Genomic DNA, 16877 nt, shown 5'->3' with positions numbered 1-16877 from the left:
GATACAACAAAACGGGGGGTGGGGGTATACACGCCTTTAAAAAAAAAAATAGCTGCAGTCGACACAAGTAATCCTTGGAACAAAAATGTTTTTTCCAGTTTATTTCTTTGCTTTAGCCCTAGTCACTGTACTATTATGCAGATAAAGTCTGACGAATGAAAGGCCTATGTAACCAACAGGAGGAATAATGGATACGGGTAAATGTAATTACATACTGTCGGGAAAAATTATTAGGGACAACCACTGCAAGAGGAGCTGCCTCCAACTGATTTTTTTGAGAGGAGTACAGATCATCGGAGCCTCTTCTTTTAATAAGCATTGTGGGTTTTGTACAAACTAGGTGTATAAAGAATGTGAATAATATAAAGAGGAATTTGGAAATAATGCATAAAAGAAACCACAGTTAGATTCTTTTCTTGCTTCTACAGAACTGATAACCCTCACGTTAAAGAAACAGGAACAGAATTTAAGATATTATGTGATTTTTATCTTTTTAAAAAAAAACCCAAAAACTTCAGTAGCATGCTTGTTCCATCATGGCTGCATCCTCAGACGATTTTAAATTGAAGCCCATTTTGGGGGGTCAAAGGACACTGCATCTTTCTTTTAGCATTTGAGATGCTTGTGCTGATTCAAGTAAAGTTTAATTCCTAATATTTTACAGAATTGCTGAACTTCTATAAAATTTGTATTAGAAAAGAAACATTATTTATCAATTCTTGTAAGAGCATATGATTTCATTTATTTCCCTTAAACTCAAAAGGATATTCAGTAATTTTTTTTTAAATCTAATGCAAGAACCAATAGGAACATATGCACACAGGCTTTACTAAATCAAAAAGGTAGGCCTGAATATAGGTACGCTTGCATAAAAATCTCTATCCAAGAACATTTTAACATGGAAAACCTGAAACAGGATGAACATTTAGCAAGCAAGGTGGCACACTTAGTCATAAGCTATAGCTAAAGCTATAGAAAATAAGGAAATTCATGATGCCTATAAAGTCTAACAGCGAGCAAACGTCCTAAAAATAGGTTCCTTAACATGCTAAAAAATTCATGGCTTAACAAGCTATTCTTTATGTTTAAAAGGTCTGTGGCAAACAAACTCCTGATCAGACCCTGCCCTCACATCTGTTGAGACAAACCTGCAGAAAAAGGAAAGCAATTCCTCTAGACTTATGTCAGTAGGAAGAAGGTTGGGGGAGAGAAAAAAAAAAAAAATCAGAATCTGACCTTTCAAATGCAATTTTTGGTATTTATTTGGGTATTCATTTAACCAAGTTTCTGTCCCGGTGTTGCTCAACGCACCTTCTGAGCCACAAGATATTTAACATGATGGTTCATTTTGGCTATAGAGATTACAGTTTTATTTTACTTGATTCGTCATTACAGAAAAGATAAAGATGACAACAGGAAGCCAAAGGCATTTCTGCACTTGAAAGAGAGGAGAACAAAGTAATATTTTTCCATTTCTAAAAGGTACATCTCAAAAAAGTTTCATTTGCCATCTCTTACGGGCAGGCAACCATCCACGGATGTTGCATAAACATCACAGTAAACGTCAGGGGTTGGGTTTACAATTTTTGAAGAAGCAAGAGAGCTGAAATGTTGCTCACCAACAAAGAGATTCATCCCGATTTCTCAGTTTAACAGCTTGTCAATTTTTCCCATCCAATTTTTTAAATGAAAGAGATCAGTTTCCTCAAGCTATGTCTTAATACCCATGAAACACAAAAAGCTCTACTACGTACACCCTTTAGGATACCACAGATAATAACAAACATTTATTTCATTCAACTAGCATTGCTTAATCTACCAGCAAAATCAGCATCATTAGTTTAAGCATCCACATTCTGCTCAGACAGGAGCAAATTTTAGATTAAGTGTCCAATTATTGGCTCATAAAGTCATATTACTGGCATTTCCTTCTTAGCCGAGTGTGGTTTAATTGGCAAGGGCCTTTTTTCCTAAGACTAGCCTAATTCTAAAGAATGTCATATGCCCTTCTGAACAACACATCAAACTGCAGGGGAAGCGCATCCCAACCGCTCTGCCCACCAAATGATATTGATAGCAGGAACAAGCCCACCGCAAGCTTGCTTTGGTGGCCATTAGTAAATTCAATTTTTTTATTTTTTTTTAAAAATAGCCAGTAACATGTCAAAAACTTCTGTACATATTAAGCTAGAAAATTGGTTTAAAGAAGCAGGCATGCGCACAGATTGACAGATAGCCACGTGATTTCATATTTAGCTATAGACAACATCGTATCATACGCTCGAGAGAACAAGATAAAAATATGTGATATTACTTTTAGGGACTAAGGTTTTAATGGCATGAATTTAAGATGACTGGCAGTAAAACTATCTAGGACGTGTTATGCTGGCTACCACAAATGACTGTTTTTCAAATCCTTACATCATAACACCACCACATTTTAGAAGTAATTAAAAATCTCAGAGTTTCTGAAGAATTTTACAGGCAACCTTTTTCTATCCAAGTATCTGTTAAGCCAAACTCCTTTTGGGTCACGAATAGAGAGTGCTAATATACACGTATGTTGTAAAACTTTAAAACAAAAAAAGGCTCTTCCACAGATACTACTTTTTTGGACATTTTAGACAATTAAGATAAGAAAGCACTTTAGCCATTAATCCTTCTTTATAAATATTAGTAACTTTTTAAATGCCAGCTTCAGACTGGTATGCCTTTTTCTTGCTTTTAAATGATGCCAAAACTCACAAAACAGCTTCTTTCTTTTTCCCATGTTTACAATACTTCCCTTCACCTCCAAATCACAGTAGCCCAAAAGACCAAACAAGAAATATTAATTCCTGGATTCATAAACACTAAACATAAGAGGGAAGAGACCTTCTAAAGGGGCAAAGAGCACTTGTGCTCCATTTTGATCAATTTTAAGATACTGGTCTTCCAATCAAAACACGCCCATGACAATTGTGGCAGGCAACAGGGATGCTAATCTGGTCAGGACATAGATATTGCTGTTTTCTTCACTATCATGACAGGTCAGAGATTGTCAATGTGACAGCTCCTTTATGAACACAGTTGGAGACCTAGATGAAAATCCTCAGAAGCAGATAAAGGCGGCAGTTGCACTCATGAAGTCAACTGTGTGCAGTTAAGTCTGTCTCAGTAGATGATTACGAGCACAATTCTGCTCGAAACAAGAACGTGCACTTACTGCAAAGAACAAGTTACACCAAACGTAACGCTTCAGCACTAAGTGACGAATGCCATCTCTTCACCAGGCAATGTGTGCTGAAATCTTATTTCATGTAATATTAGAAGTCCTACCTTTCCCTCTAGGGCCTGTATAGCTGTACTCAAAGTGATGGAGAAGTTTTGCTTTTATAAGCAAAGACCAGGAGGAAAAATTTCAGTTTTACCAGATAGCCTACCTGTAAAATAAAAAACACTTGCAACGTACAAAAGCCCCGATGATGTGGTTTAGTAGAAACACTGCATTAGCATTTGTTGGGATAATCAACAGAAATCATTCATGCATTTGCCATGGATTCACTCATATAAATTCAGTACTAGAGCTCAGCATCCTGCTCACATGGAATACAACCACCAAAGTGTTTTTCCAAGAGCACATGCACCAGGAACACTGCTGTCTGCGACAGGCGCAATTAGGGGACTCAGGTACGTTGAAAGCTTTCCAACAGCTTACACCTTCATCAAAGCACAGGTGTCTGTTGCAGGCTAGAGTTTCTTAGAAAATTTCAATATTACAGCTTTCTCAGGAAATTCTTTAGGGAAAAAAAAAATGTTCACTTCACTAATTACTTAGGCATCTTTTTATTTGTAAAAAATCCAGGTGTGGGCAGTCAGGGGCCACCGAGTGGCCAGATACAGGACTTGAGAATATTCTCACTCCTCCCCTGCTTAGAGCAGCCTGGCACTGAAGAGAAAACACAGCTTGAGTTCAGCACTAGAGCCCAAAGGCAAGGCAGAAGAAAGTAAGATGAACAAGAAGGGCATGATGCAATGAAAAGATCAGGAGAATACTGGAGAAAAGAAGATAGAACAGTTTTTCATCAAAAATGAGCTAAGATGAAACTGGAATTCCTGAAGCTCCATTAGCAAGTATCTGTGAAATCTACTGGAAAAATTCGCACTGTATCTTTACTTCCAGTGACTCCTCCATATCGTAGTTACAGACTATATTTAAAAAATTATTTAAAACCATGCTTTTCAAACTATTTAGGCGATGCATCATTTCCTTAAGATAAAAACAGTTTTGTGAATCAACACAAGTAACTGCAGGGGCAGTAGGACATGCTAGCAAAGGGGTTTTGCACCTCTTCCACAGTTAAAGTTCAGATTGCTTTATAGGTTATGATTCATGATTCAAATTGAACTTTATGAACAGTTACAGATCAAATTCCTGTTCCTTGGGGCCCAACCTAAGACAACACTAACTTGCAGAGTCTTTATGCTGTAAACGTTGCTGCAGAAAACAACTATAACCAAAGTCAATGCAAGAATACAACCTCAGTAACAGAACTGCTAAAAAAAAAAACAAAAAACCAAAAAAAACCCAACCAAATTCTCCCAGGAGGTGAGGTTGGAAGCATCTCCTACACACACAAAAAGTACCCAATTTTATTGAAATTATTTGTGCATCAGTGTCCTGTCTATACAAAGGGTATGATACAATTTGTTTGTCACAAGAGGTAAAAGTAAGATTAAACTAACATTTGCAAACCATTTAGATAATACAGTGCAGCACCAGCAAAAGAATTCAACAAAGAACTAGCAATTCTGTATTCAGACCGGTGTTTGAATGGTGCATTAGACCACATGCCGAACAAATAACAATACAGACTGAAAAGCAGTTCATTCAGAAGTTTGGTCCAGTACAGAAGGGAGAAAGGGAGGGTGAGGGAGAAGGGGAAGAATCTGATCACATAATTATAGGCTTTCTGACAATGCATACACACAAAGTAGCCATATTAAGGTTTTTCCGTACATCCTTAATTCTCTTTCTTTTTCTTCACTACTAACTGCTTGGTGATTCTGTCACAATTCACAGCTATTTTTAAATACTACAGACAAGCAACACAGCACGTATCTGTGTGTCAGAAAAGAAATAAGAAGCATATATAACGCAATGTAAAATCTATTCACGTTTTTCTTCTTACAGCACATAGCCAGTGGATTCCATGATCACACCATTAGGAAACGAACATCACCAAATCTATATTTAACTAATTGCCTTCTCATTTAGATAACGGGTTATAAGGGTTCTGTATGGTAGTACAGAATAAACATTTTAAACTAGTGATTGATTTTGCCAATCGCAATGAACATTCTTCACCATACAGCTAGCATCTGGTACTGTTTCCATTTTTACACTGAAAACACTATTATTTGACAATTTATGTATACACAAGGTATGGCTTTATTGTTGAGTAATCTTGCTCACTCTAATGGCACCTGCTATGAATCCACAAAATACAACCAGGAAATGTTCACATTGATCCTATACAACATTTTTAGCATTTATTATCTAAAAATTATTATCTGTGCATACTTTAAGCTATCTCTGCCTGAAGTACTCACTCAAGAGCTTGGATAAAGTTCAAGGAAAGATAAGAATTTGCAAAAATTATTCCATTATTTATACTGGGGGGAAAGGGGAGGTAGGTAGGGGGAAATGTGAGGCATTCTGATTTTATGGCTGCTGGCTTTCTCCATCAGGAAACAATCCAGGTTTCCTTTCATAAATTTGTGACACTATAATAACCAACATCTACTTGACTTTAATTAAGCATATATAAAAATTAGTATTTTTGTCTTTGGAGAATTATCCCCAAGTGCTGTCTAGTAGAAAATACAAACCGAAGGCCTCATTTAATCCACCTACTCCAGGGTTCAATTTCGCCCACAATGTGTAACTGGAATGGCAAGTGGATTTAAAGAGACCATGAGAAAGAAGGAACTCACCATTCTAACTACTTCAGGGTAAGTCTGCTCTGTCAAACAGCCTCTGCTTATTGTAATGTAGTCCACCAGTTCATTAAGAGTGGAGCGCTTGTATTCTTTCATTTTAAGGTCTGAAAGCGTGTCCATGAAGTCAAAAATGACACAGCACTGTTGAAGTTTCTTTAGGAACAGTTCAGGCTGCTCTGAAGATGGAACGTCTATGAAACAAGAAAGGAAATCTTTGTGAGTCTGGCATCTTATTATACAAAACAGGATTTCTTTTTAAGGATCAATTTCAAAGGAAAGCAGCATTCATACAAATTTTGTAAAACAGAGCTCAGATTAACAAACCCCTTACAGGAACTGTATTACTATTGTGTGTTTGAGATCTTGAACAACATGTAGAAGTATTTTAATCATCACCTGCTATTAAGAAAATAAAGTTCACCAAAAAAGTCCAGGCTGAAGTGGAGAAGGCAAACACAACAGCATTCAAGACTTAGCTCTACAATATACCACTACTTTCACTGGAGGCTGACATTCACCATCATTAACTTACACTCCAAAGAAGGATGAAAGAACTGTCAAACAGATCAAGCTCGATTAATTTATATTTCTAAAAACACTGCATCATTTATAACTCTATATGAATATACATGAATATGTATATGAATACACAGCAAGACTATAATTCTGCAAACAAGTTTTCAGATTCAATCGTTACCCCCATGTTGACACTTTCCATAGCGAAATCAATTTTATTGAAACACAGTGAGGATTTTTTGCTGTACTATGAACACATAACACGCATCAATAGGAACATTTTCACACAAAATAATCGTATGTGCTTGACCAATAAAGTAAGCAGAATATACTACTTACTACTTTTGCTCTGTTTTCTTAATTCTCAGCAGATAAAATAATAAAAGGAGCGTCACCTGCTTAGTGGTTTGTTAGTTTACCGAGTGCATCAAAAGAGTACACAGAAAACTTGGCTTATCCCATGTTCATGTACCCAAGAGGCTAACAATAGCAGAAAGTTGCAGAAATGAAATATGCATTTTTACTCTGAACTGGACCTCAGACTGGAGGGCACTTCACTCCCTTTTTTCACTGATCTTTTTTTTTTAAGGCACAAATGCTGTCAGCAACAGAATCCAGAAAATTACCTTCCAAGCCACAATACAACACATAAATTTTGCTGATTTCAACTAGAAAAAAATAATACTAAAGAATTTATGTTCATGTCTTAAAATTTGGACATACTAGTAAAAAGCCAACCTGAGATGGAATGTCTCACTGTTGACATGAGAGTATGTCAAGTTAAGGAATACTTGGTAAACACTGGAAGTAGCTAGTAGTTGTATAGTAGTTTTAAGGACGAAGTACCCTGCATCTGTTTTAATTAAAAGCACATACACAACAGTTACTAGTTTCAAGTTCAAAAGGCCTATGAAGTATTACAAGGTCATAGTATACAGCTGCATAGTTCTAAAAAGTACTGGTAGAGATGCATGGACCCCAAGGCACTTCACATCAACTCTCCACATTACTTAAACACTGGAAAGAATAAATATGGATTGTGGTATAAATAAAGATGCTACATGCTTACTGACCTGACATGGTAAAGTCCAAGAGTTTATTCAACGTTTTTCTGCTTACAGCACTGTGGTAGTGACAGGATTCAATAGGTTAAAAACTGTATCCCACAAAGAACAACCAGGATCTTGGTAAAGTGTAATTGGTGATACCAGGCAGCACATGCCAATCTCATATTCATTAGGCTTGGGTAAGCTCTACAACAGCCGTGTCCAAAGCAAATTAAGGGGGAAAAGAAGTGGTCTGGTTATGACACCACACTTTGTATCATTGTAATTATTCACCCCACATACCCACAAACTACATTCATCTCCGGCACAGAAGATGCATGAAACCTGGTCCTGCAGAACCCCAACAAGAAGAGCTATGCGGGAGAACAGTCCCCTCAAGCACCTCTGGAAAACCGAAGGTCCCAAAACCAGGTCACCCTAAAGCCGTTCCATTGGCCAGGGTCTCCCATGAGTTCAGGTGCTTCACAGCAGGCACTGCTGAAACCTAAGATAAGCCAAGCAGTCAGAGAAAGCCGTCAGCCCTCACCCATTACGAAAAAGACCACTTCCATGAGCGACCCTTCTAAGGTTACAGCCTTACAGGAGGTCCAGGGCCTGGGGAAGCAAACGACCTGTGAACTGACATGTTACTGCTTTCTTGATGACCTGCCCTCAATTAATACAGAAAAGGAAAATGGACATCAGAATTCACTGTTATTAGCAAGCAGACAACAACTAATTGATTAACAATTTTTTACAAAAGACAGACTGTAAATACAAACGGGGGAAAAAAAAGATAAAAGTACAATCTGTTACTTTTCAAGAGTATTATTTTTAATTCTAACTTCCACTCTTCATTATGCTATCTATAATGCACCTTAGAACTTGACAGCATGCAAATGGTATCAATAAAATTTATGATGTTACATGAACATAATGGAGTTCTGGTTGCATTGTTCTACGTGCCCGCGTGCTTTTAGTTTCTCCGACAAGGAAATCCTCGTCAAAGAAAAACAGAGGCTGAAATCAAATGGGAATCCATTAAGATATGATTCAGCGCAAGTCATAACCAGACTCAAATGACTCAAGGTTACACTAATTTTAAAGTAGGGTCAGTATTAAACAAAAATTTTAAAAATAACTAAAGCATTAAAATACCTAACACAAGTTTGTTTTCTTTTTTCCCTCCAGTTAAGTATCTGGAGGTGTGGGAACAAAACGAAAAATATAATTAAGTTCTTCTCAAGAAAAAGCACTCTAGAACTCTACATGAGTTTCATGCCAGCATTACTACATCAACGAACCACACAAACTATAGGGGCAAACAACAACAACAAAAAAACCCAACCAAAAAACCAACAGACAATGAAAATAAACTCCAAGGCCGCACAAAATAAAACCCCCAAACCCATCTGTTCTGGTCATATCTGCTTTTCTTTATTAAGCAAGTTGCCATTCACACTACTACATAAAATTGCAAGAAGTTTCATGCAGTAGTGTTTTTCACAGTTCTTGGGAATTCAGAGCACTTTGGGAACAGGGTAACACCTAATGCCTAGGTTTTTACTACTTGGAGACAGGAAAACTACATGAGAGTGAATTTAGGGGGTCCTAATATGCACAGGACAAGAAAAGGGCAGCAGAAAATCAGTAAAATCAGTGTTCCATGTTCCCCACCTCCCACAGAGGCCATGCCATTATAAATCTGTGTAAATACCTATAATACTTTAATAATCTATAAAATAGAATCAAAATGACATTACTAAGTGGCATGTGTGATTTATGTCTAAGGCACAGGAGAGTATACGTTTATTAAAATCAAAATCTAAAGAAAGACAAACTTCCATATGGATGACTGTGAGAACTCTCCTCATTTTAAAGGTCTTTGCTACGAGTTAATTTTCAGGCTTGTCAGTTTTCTCTTTAGCCATCTAAAACTGTACAGAGCTTTTGAAACAGTGAGTATTCACAGATTCAAAGGAAATTGGTTTAGTGAAAGCAAGTACTAATACATCTGAACAACGATAATCAAGATCGAATCAGAGCCTTTAACAAAATCAAGTGTTTTATAAAGTTATCAGAAAAATTGACAGAAAGTACTGTAATATTTTTTTAGACACGGACCAGCAATTGTTACTACAAGGGCTGAAATACTAATTCTAAAATGGCCAAAGCAATTCAGGTTCTCTCTTAATAGCCAATTCCCAAAACAATCCTAATCCAACCAGCCCAGCCCTTCTCATCAGCCATCTCTGCAGTCTCTGTCTTCTGCATCCTTTTATCAAATAAAGACATAAAAATCCGATAGCATACTTCTCCTGCAAGTCTCTAACATATATAAAAAATATTGATGATTATACTCCATTCATATTTTAATTACAGTAATTTACAAGTAACTGATTTGGGATCACAGAAAAGTAACACTATGTGTCAGAGGAACAAAGTTGCATCCAGAGAACTGAGCTATGGTTCTCCTCTCAGCGGCAGTAAAAAACCAAGGGGAGATACTGAACACCTGGATGAGTTCCCTGATCTGCTGCAGCCTGTAGTTTTGCAGTGAAGGGTGTAACACCAGCAAGGGAAGAAGTGAAGACAGGGGGAGCTTGGAGCTGCTTAAGACAGCATGGCAACTGTAAGGAAAAATCGCAGGATTGCAGACACAAGACAGTATAGGGCCTAAAATTAGAATAAAACAAGACAAATTATGCAGATTACATATAAAATATTAAGCAAAACTAGGATATGCCCAGACATGCCACCCTGCACCCACATATGTACTATCAGAACATGTATTAATAATTCAAATCAAAATGCCCTCTGAATAACTATTGCTTCCAGTACATGCATTACTGTCATTAATTAGCTTGATGATGATGTTTGCATAAAGAACCACCATCATCTTCTTGCACATTAGTAAAAGCAAACACCACCACATTAAGCATGAAAATTAAAAACACGTACTAAAACTAAAGTATGTCCAGAATGGGGGACAGAGAGATCAATAGTAGCTTTTTTTACTCACGTTAATTTTAACTGCCAAGATTGTTTCCTCTATTCTTTCCCTGCCAGCTTGACGGTAAAACAATTGACCAATTTTCCTTTGGTTTCCATATCTTCCAGTTACTTAGTAAACCTAGGATTATGATTTTTCTAGTTAAGTAAAATCACCTTGTGCCAAGAACCAAACAAAGCCCTCCTGCTTTGCTGCCACTCACCAAGCCACCAAGTCAAACATAACCAACTACTGAAGCAAGGATCTACCTGCACAAAGTAGGCAGTCGTGGATAAATCTCTTTATGTCTAGGTCTATCCTCACTATGGAGATTCTGTTTTGTAAAAAGCTAACTTTCTAGTTTTTACTCAAATAAAACTTGCAAATTTGAATTTGAAAGCCTTTTGGTCTTCTCTGAGAAGTTCACTTCAAGAGAAGGTCTAGCGACACTCAGCTCAAAGCTTTAGCTAACTCAAGGTCCCGTCATACCTGTACCCTGGTACAGTAATGAGCCACATTTCTAAAAGCCGCTTTTCACAGCAGAATATTGGTCTTAAGACGGCAAGAAATACAAATGTTTGCCCTCTTTCTTACACACACTTCTTGAGAAAAGCAATCACTATCTTGATTGCATTTATTTAATTTTCCTGACTGGCTGTCAATATTATGAATGCTTTGTGAAGTCAGTAATCATTCATTTATAATAGGTGCTTTTTTCAGAGCTGTTTTCCCAACCCATTCTCTATACTTAATAATTATACAGGCAGGGCAGCAGTTAGGCACTGTGTTCCAAATATATAAAGTCTAACCAGTACCAACATTATTCACACAGCAATAAATACAGTGGGACAAACTCAAGCTGACTTTCATGAGTGAACACACACAAAAAGAAAAGCGCACCATTAAGATACTATTTCCAGCACGTTCAAAATGCGTGATTAGAAGTGCAACACAGGACATACTCCATCACTTCTCTTGATAATCAAGTGTCTCTTCGGGTAATCAATCACGAAATTGAGAATTACTTTGCTCACCATTAATTTCTCCCTGATCAAGCTGAAGAAGTTCTCATCAAGTGGGAGTCTCTTGGGTAGTTTTGCTGAAATCCTGGATACTGCGAACCCCTCTACTGCTTGCCAGTACTCCCCGATCATTTCAAACCTCTGGGTTTTCAACAAACCTCATTTACTGGGCTGAGCAGTCTGAAAGCAGCAGCAGATCTAGCATTTGATTCAAGTGCCTTGAGTGCATATGGAATAGCATTACAAGCAACAGGGGATATTACTCTTAGTCATATACACTGCCAAAATTGTTGTCCTGGTTTCGGCTGGGGTAGAGTTAATTTTCTTCATAGTAGCTAGCATAGTGCTGTGTTTTGGATTTAGTACCAGAAGAATGTTGATAACACACTGATGTTTTTAGTTGTTGCCAAGTAGTGCTCAGACTACTCAAGGACTTTTTGAGCTTCTCCTGCTCGGCCAGGTGCATAACAAGCTGGGAGTACAGCACAGCTAGGACAGCTAACCCAAACTGACCAAAGAGCTATTCCATACCATAGAACGTCATGCTCGGGGGGCTCAGTTAGTCCGTCGGTCAGTCGCGGGCAGAGTGATCGCTGCTCGGGGAGAGTGATCGTGGCTCGGGGAGTGATTGCGGCTCGGGACGGGCTGGGCATCGGTCAGCGGGTGGTGAGCAATTGCATTGTGCATCATTCCTTTTGTATATTCTGTATATTCCGTTACCATTCTCATTACTACTATTATTATTATTTTCTCTTATTAAACTGTCTTTATCTCAGCCCTCGGCTCTAACCTTTTATTTTCCTCCCGATTCTCTCCCCCATCTCACTGAGGGAGGGGGGGAGTGAGTGAGCGGCTGCGTGGTACTGAGTTGCCAGCCGGGTTAAGCCACGACAATTGTATAGTGTATACTTTTAAATAAATTAATCAAAATTCTGCCTTAATCACATATGTAAAGTCTTATGAGCTTCACCCCCTTAATAGAACACATGGGTGAAAGTCTGCCATTTCCTTCATCACAAGACCAATAATTAAAACCAAATTGACAATAAAAAGAATTTCAATAAAGTGTATTTTTAAAAACGGTACTTTTAAAGTTTATGAAACTTCAGTTAAACTTTTTGCCTACTTCCACAGCAGGCACAGTGCAGGCAACAGTTTAAGCCTCCTCTCTTTCACCCATATGGCTCGATCCAGACCCACAGCAGTCAAGGTTTCAATGAAAAGATCCGTTTAGGCTGCGCTTTGTCACTCTCTGACCAACGCCTATTCATTCCACCACTGACTACACCAATGGTGTCTGTGCTGTGGATATCTTTCATATTGGACGTGGACCAAGACCACAAGCTTGATTGTCAAAGCTACTGATGAGCCACGGCAAAGTACTATTACATCCATATTTGTTGCAAAAGGACAAAAGTTGCAAATTTGATGCAAATTAGCATCGATGATGTGCCGCCCTCAAGTGAGCAGAGACCTTCCAGGGTGCCATAGGTTTTGCAAGTTTGGATTCTCTTACTCATCACTGACCTAACACGATGAATGAATCTGTTATGACAGTTGTATCAAGTATCTCCGTTAATAATAAGCAATCAAGGAAATATATAGTGGATAGTCAGAGCAACTCATGAGCAACTAACGGCAGGCGAGACTACCAGGGTATTTGGGTACACCAATTGCTGTTCTAGGTCCCACAAAAATAAAAACTCACAAGATATTTGGTAGTATATAATGTCCGTAGTGCTAGTAGTAGTAATCACCACTTAGTCGTAACCACGTCCTTTTATAATCAAGCAGAAATTTCTTCCTCCTTCGGCAAGTTGACAACACTTTTCAACCCTACCCCACCCTCATTAGTTCTTCAATGAATGGGAAGAGTTTATGAGACTAATGGAGTAATCCAAGACAGTCAAAGTTTACCCATTCTACCTATAAGTACATTCAAGCCAAAAATGATCCCTGGTCAAAGAAGATGGCAGAAAAGGCATGGAAAAGGATTTAAATGACACAAAATTTAGAGGAAAAAATTGATGGAAGAAAAGCAAGTGGATGAGTGTACCAAAAAATTTCGGAAGAGATGGGAGAACGGCAAAGCAGCTGTGAAGGTTAGAGAGGGGGACAGAGTGGGAAGCCAAAGAAGGCAGAGCAACAACATAAGAAAGTATTGAAAGACCAAGAGAGAAAGAGAATGAGGTAGAACATGAGCAGGAGTCTTTGGAAAAGACAGAGAGGAAAAAATTGTTTGAGAAATAGGTAACACAATGAAAGTAACAGAATATTTAAAAGGAAAAAATAGGAGCTCACAGTGTTTAAGCAAAACATGAATGAATGAGTTAGAGCTTAGGGGCTAGATTTGATTAAGCAGATACATATCTGGAGATTCCTGACACTCTGTGACATCTTTAATATATCCCATTACATTATTTATGGTGAGTTTGCCTAGACATCAAATTGACACTTATTTTTTAGCCCCAAGCTGATCACAGGTTTTGTAGGTTGCTTTCTTCCCTCCTCCCGCCCCGCCAAATTTTTACTAATATTTCAAAAACAATGATTAGCAATTTTATTTTTTTTAAGGGAAGCAAAAAGGCTGGCAAAAATACACATAAATGTTACTTCAATTTCCTAAATTGAATACGTGGCATGCCATAAAATCCAAAAATAAGACAAAAATACTTTGCTGAAACACTGAGAGTTTTAGTGGCCAATTTTCCTGGACTGACTCAAGTTTCTTTTACACTGGCTCAGAAAGTTTATGCTAGTTGTTTAAAGTAGGTTATTACTGAATTGCACTTTCAAAGTACAAGCTAACCTTCATTCAGAAGAGTCAAAGTCACAAGGTTTGCTGAACAGTCACCAGAGCGAGCTGTTGTCCATGTTTGTCCTGCCACTTGAGAATACTGACCTGAAGCAGTGAAGAAATGACCAAGATACCTTTGCCACATACCTTCTGCCTAACCTTCTACTATTAGATACGAAAGCCATAATCATTACTTTTCAAAGTGTTCTCCAAGGGGAAGGAGGGTGGTGGGGTGGGGGGTGTTTAAATTGAATTTCAAATGTTCTTAAAAAAAAAAAAAAGAAAGAAAGAAAAAAAAAAAGAGAGAATTCGTTGTTGGTGTGGGTTTGGAGGTTTTTTAAAGTAGGTTATTACTGAATTGCACTTTCAAAGTACAAGCTAACCTTCATTCAGAAGAGTCAAAGTCACAAGGTTTGCTGAACAGTCACCAGAGCGAGCTGTTGTCCATGTTTGTCCTGCCACTTGAGAATACTGACCTGAAGCAGTGAAGAAATGACCAAGATACCTTTGCCACATACCTTCTGCCTAACCTTCTACTATTAGATACGAAAGCCATAATCATTACTTTTCAAAGTGTTCTCCAAGGGGAAGGAGGGTGGTGGGGTGGGGGGTGTTTAAATTGAATTTCAAATTTTCTTAAAAAAAAAAAAAAGAAAGAAAGAAAGAAAAAAAAAAGAGAGAATTCGTTGTTGGTGTGGGTTTGGAGGTTTTTTTAGGCACTGATCTGTTAATTTAGCTAGGCGTGTAAAAAAATCCAACCTAATACTACACTGGGAGACACCACTAAAACCCGGTACAATCAGCTCACACTTTGGAGCTCCCAGAGCTGTATTAGAACATCCTTAGTCTAAGAATCAAATTATCAGCAAATTTAGCATCTCTGAATTTTAACACCATGCTCCATTACAAACACAAGACTGACTCTACATGAAAAATCTTTGCTGTTGAGTTTTTTGAGACTACAGGATTAGTAAGTAAATATTACTCCTCACACCTTTGCTCAGTTCTAGCTGGTAATGCCTCCAGTGCTGAATCATCCATTTGTTCCTCTCAGCTGTTACCAGGAAGAGCTGTACACCAGAATTAAAGTCAGGCTCTTCTGCAGACATTTGAATAGCAAAAGCTACAAGTGGAGCAAATGCAAATCCAAAATAAGCTGAACTTAGGTACTTGCTCAGCTCCTCTACCCTAAAACACATCATGAAGACCAGAGACAAGAACACCATGCAAACAAAGGTATCTCATTTTTCATGTGATTTCTCAAATCACAGATATAGAACAAAGCTACACAATAGTAAATTATTGCCTCACTGGGGCACTCTACTGCTGCCTTCCTTTCCTTTAAAATCACTAACAGGTCTTCAGGCTGTTTTTCAGTGTATTTTTAATTGCCTAGCTGGTCTCTAGGACCCTGCCATCCTCCATCCATTCCTAAGTTCTTAGTAGAGCCCTGGAACTCCAAACATCAATAGAGACCCAAGTCTCAGCTCATTATTTCAACTTTATCATGCTATGCTCATATCATTTTTATCTTGTACTTTGTTTCTGTTAATTTTAGAGAGAATGATGGATTACACTGCAGCGTCAAATTTGTCTTGCTACATTGTGAGCAATTTTTTTTTTTACATTGTAAATTAATGGCAAATACCATAAAATGGCAAGACTAGCAATTTATAGTTGACATCTTATGATTTCCAGGTTCCCTGGATGGCAAGAAATTTAAAACCCAGAAAAATGTTTACAAGTTCCAGGCTACTAAGAAACACCTTTGCAAAAAAACCACAATGGCCTGCTGACCTAAGACAGAAGAATCCTTAAGAGGATTATTGTCTTCCTTTTGATAAGATGCTTATCAGATCACAATTTTCTGCATGACATGAGAAGCTTTTGCTCTATAATGATCATTAAATATAAGAACACAAACATGTCACAGCAATCTTACAGTTACCTTCCATTCTAACTGCGGTCACAAAGCAGTTCAGGATTTGCATTGGAATTTATTTGTTTGGTGCATTCAGTACGTAATGAAAATCATGATAAAATTATACAGCTGTATGTGCTTCCTGTAAGAATGCAAAAATTATACCTTGCTTAGTAAGTGCTCTGAAACTGCCATCTGTCCAAATAAAAATATGCAACATTCATTTTGCTCAAACTACAGAGTTGCTCTGTGAAATTTATTCAGAAACACTTAGACACTTGCAAAAAAACTGAACCAAGAGCATAGGAAACCCAAAACATAACTCTTATCCAAATGGGCCCAGGATTGCTACTCTGCTTGATACTGACCCATTAATTTACCCCAGAAGTCACAGAAGTATTTCATTCTTCAGTGAAAGACATAATTAAGTGAGAGCTATTCTACACATGCGACCCACTGCCTAAGAGCTCAGGCTTATATTTAAAAATATTTACATTTATTAACTTGAATAATATACACGCATATAAAACACAAATTCTAGAAACCTATTTATACATTTAAAAGAGTTTAATTGAACCCTGAAAACAAAACTTCCATTCCC

At 37.7% G+C, this 16877-nt stretch overlaps 1 protein-coding gene across 3 annotated transcripts in view; it reads right to left on the bottom strand.

The window, feature by feature from the left end:
* The window catches only part of PPP2R5E (protein phosphatase 2 regulatory subunit B'epsilon), a 53817-nt gene that overhangs the window by 26914 nt on the left and 10026 nt on the right, over positions 1–16877 (bottom strand). For all 3 annotated transcript variants that reach the window (XR_004841886.1, XM_035893559.1, XM_009638010.2), the window contains exon 2: positions 5977–6173. Coding sequence is in view for 2 of the 3 variants with exons in the window: in XM_035893559.1 (XP_035749452.1) it covers positions 5977–6102 (126 nt within the window). In the remaining variant the exon portion in view is untranslated. The remainder of the gene's footprint in view (positions 1–5976; positions 6174–16877) is intronic.

Source organism: Egretta garzetta, unplaced genomic scaffold, assembly GCF_000687185.1.
Source record: "Egretta garzetta isolate BGI_Z169 unplaced genomic scaffold, ASM68718v1 scaffold95, whole genome shotgun sequence".
NCBI lineage: Eukaryota > Metazoa > Chordata > Aves > Pelecaniformes > Ardeidae > Egretta > Egretta garzetta.
This window is presented reverse-complemented; position numbering and strand designations above follow the sequence as displayed.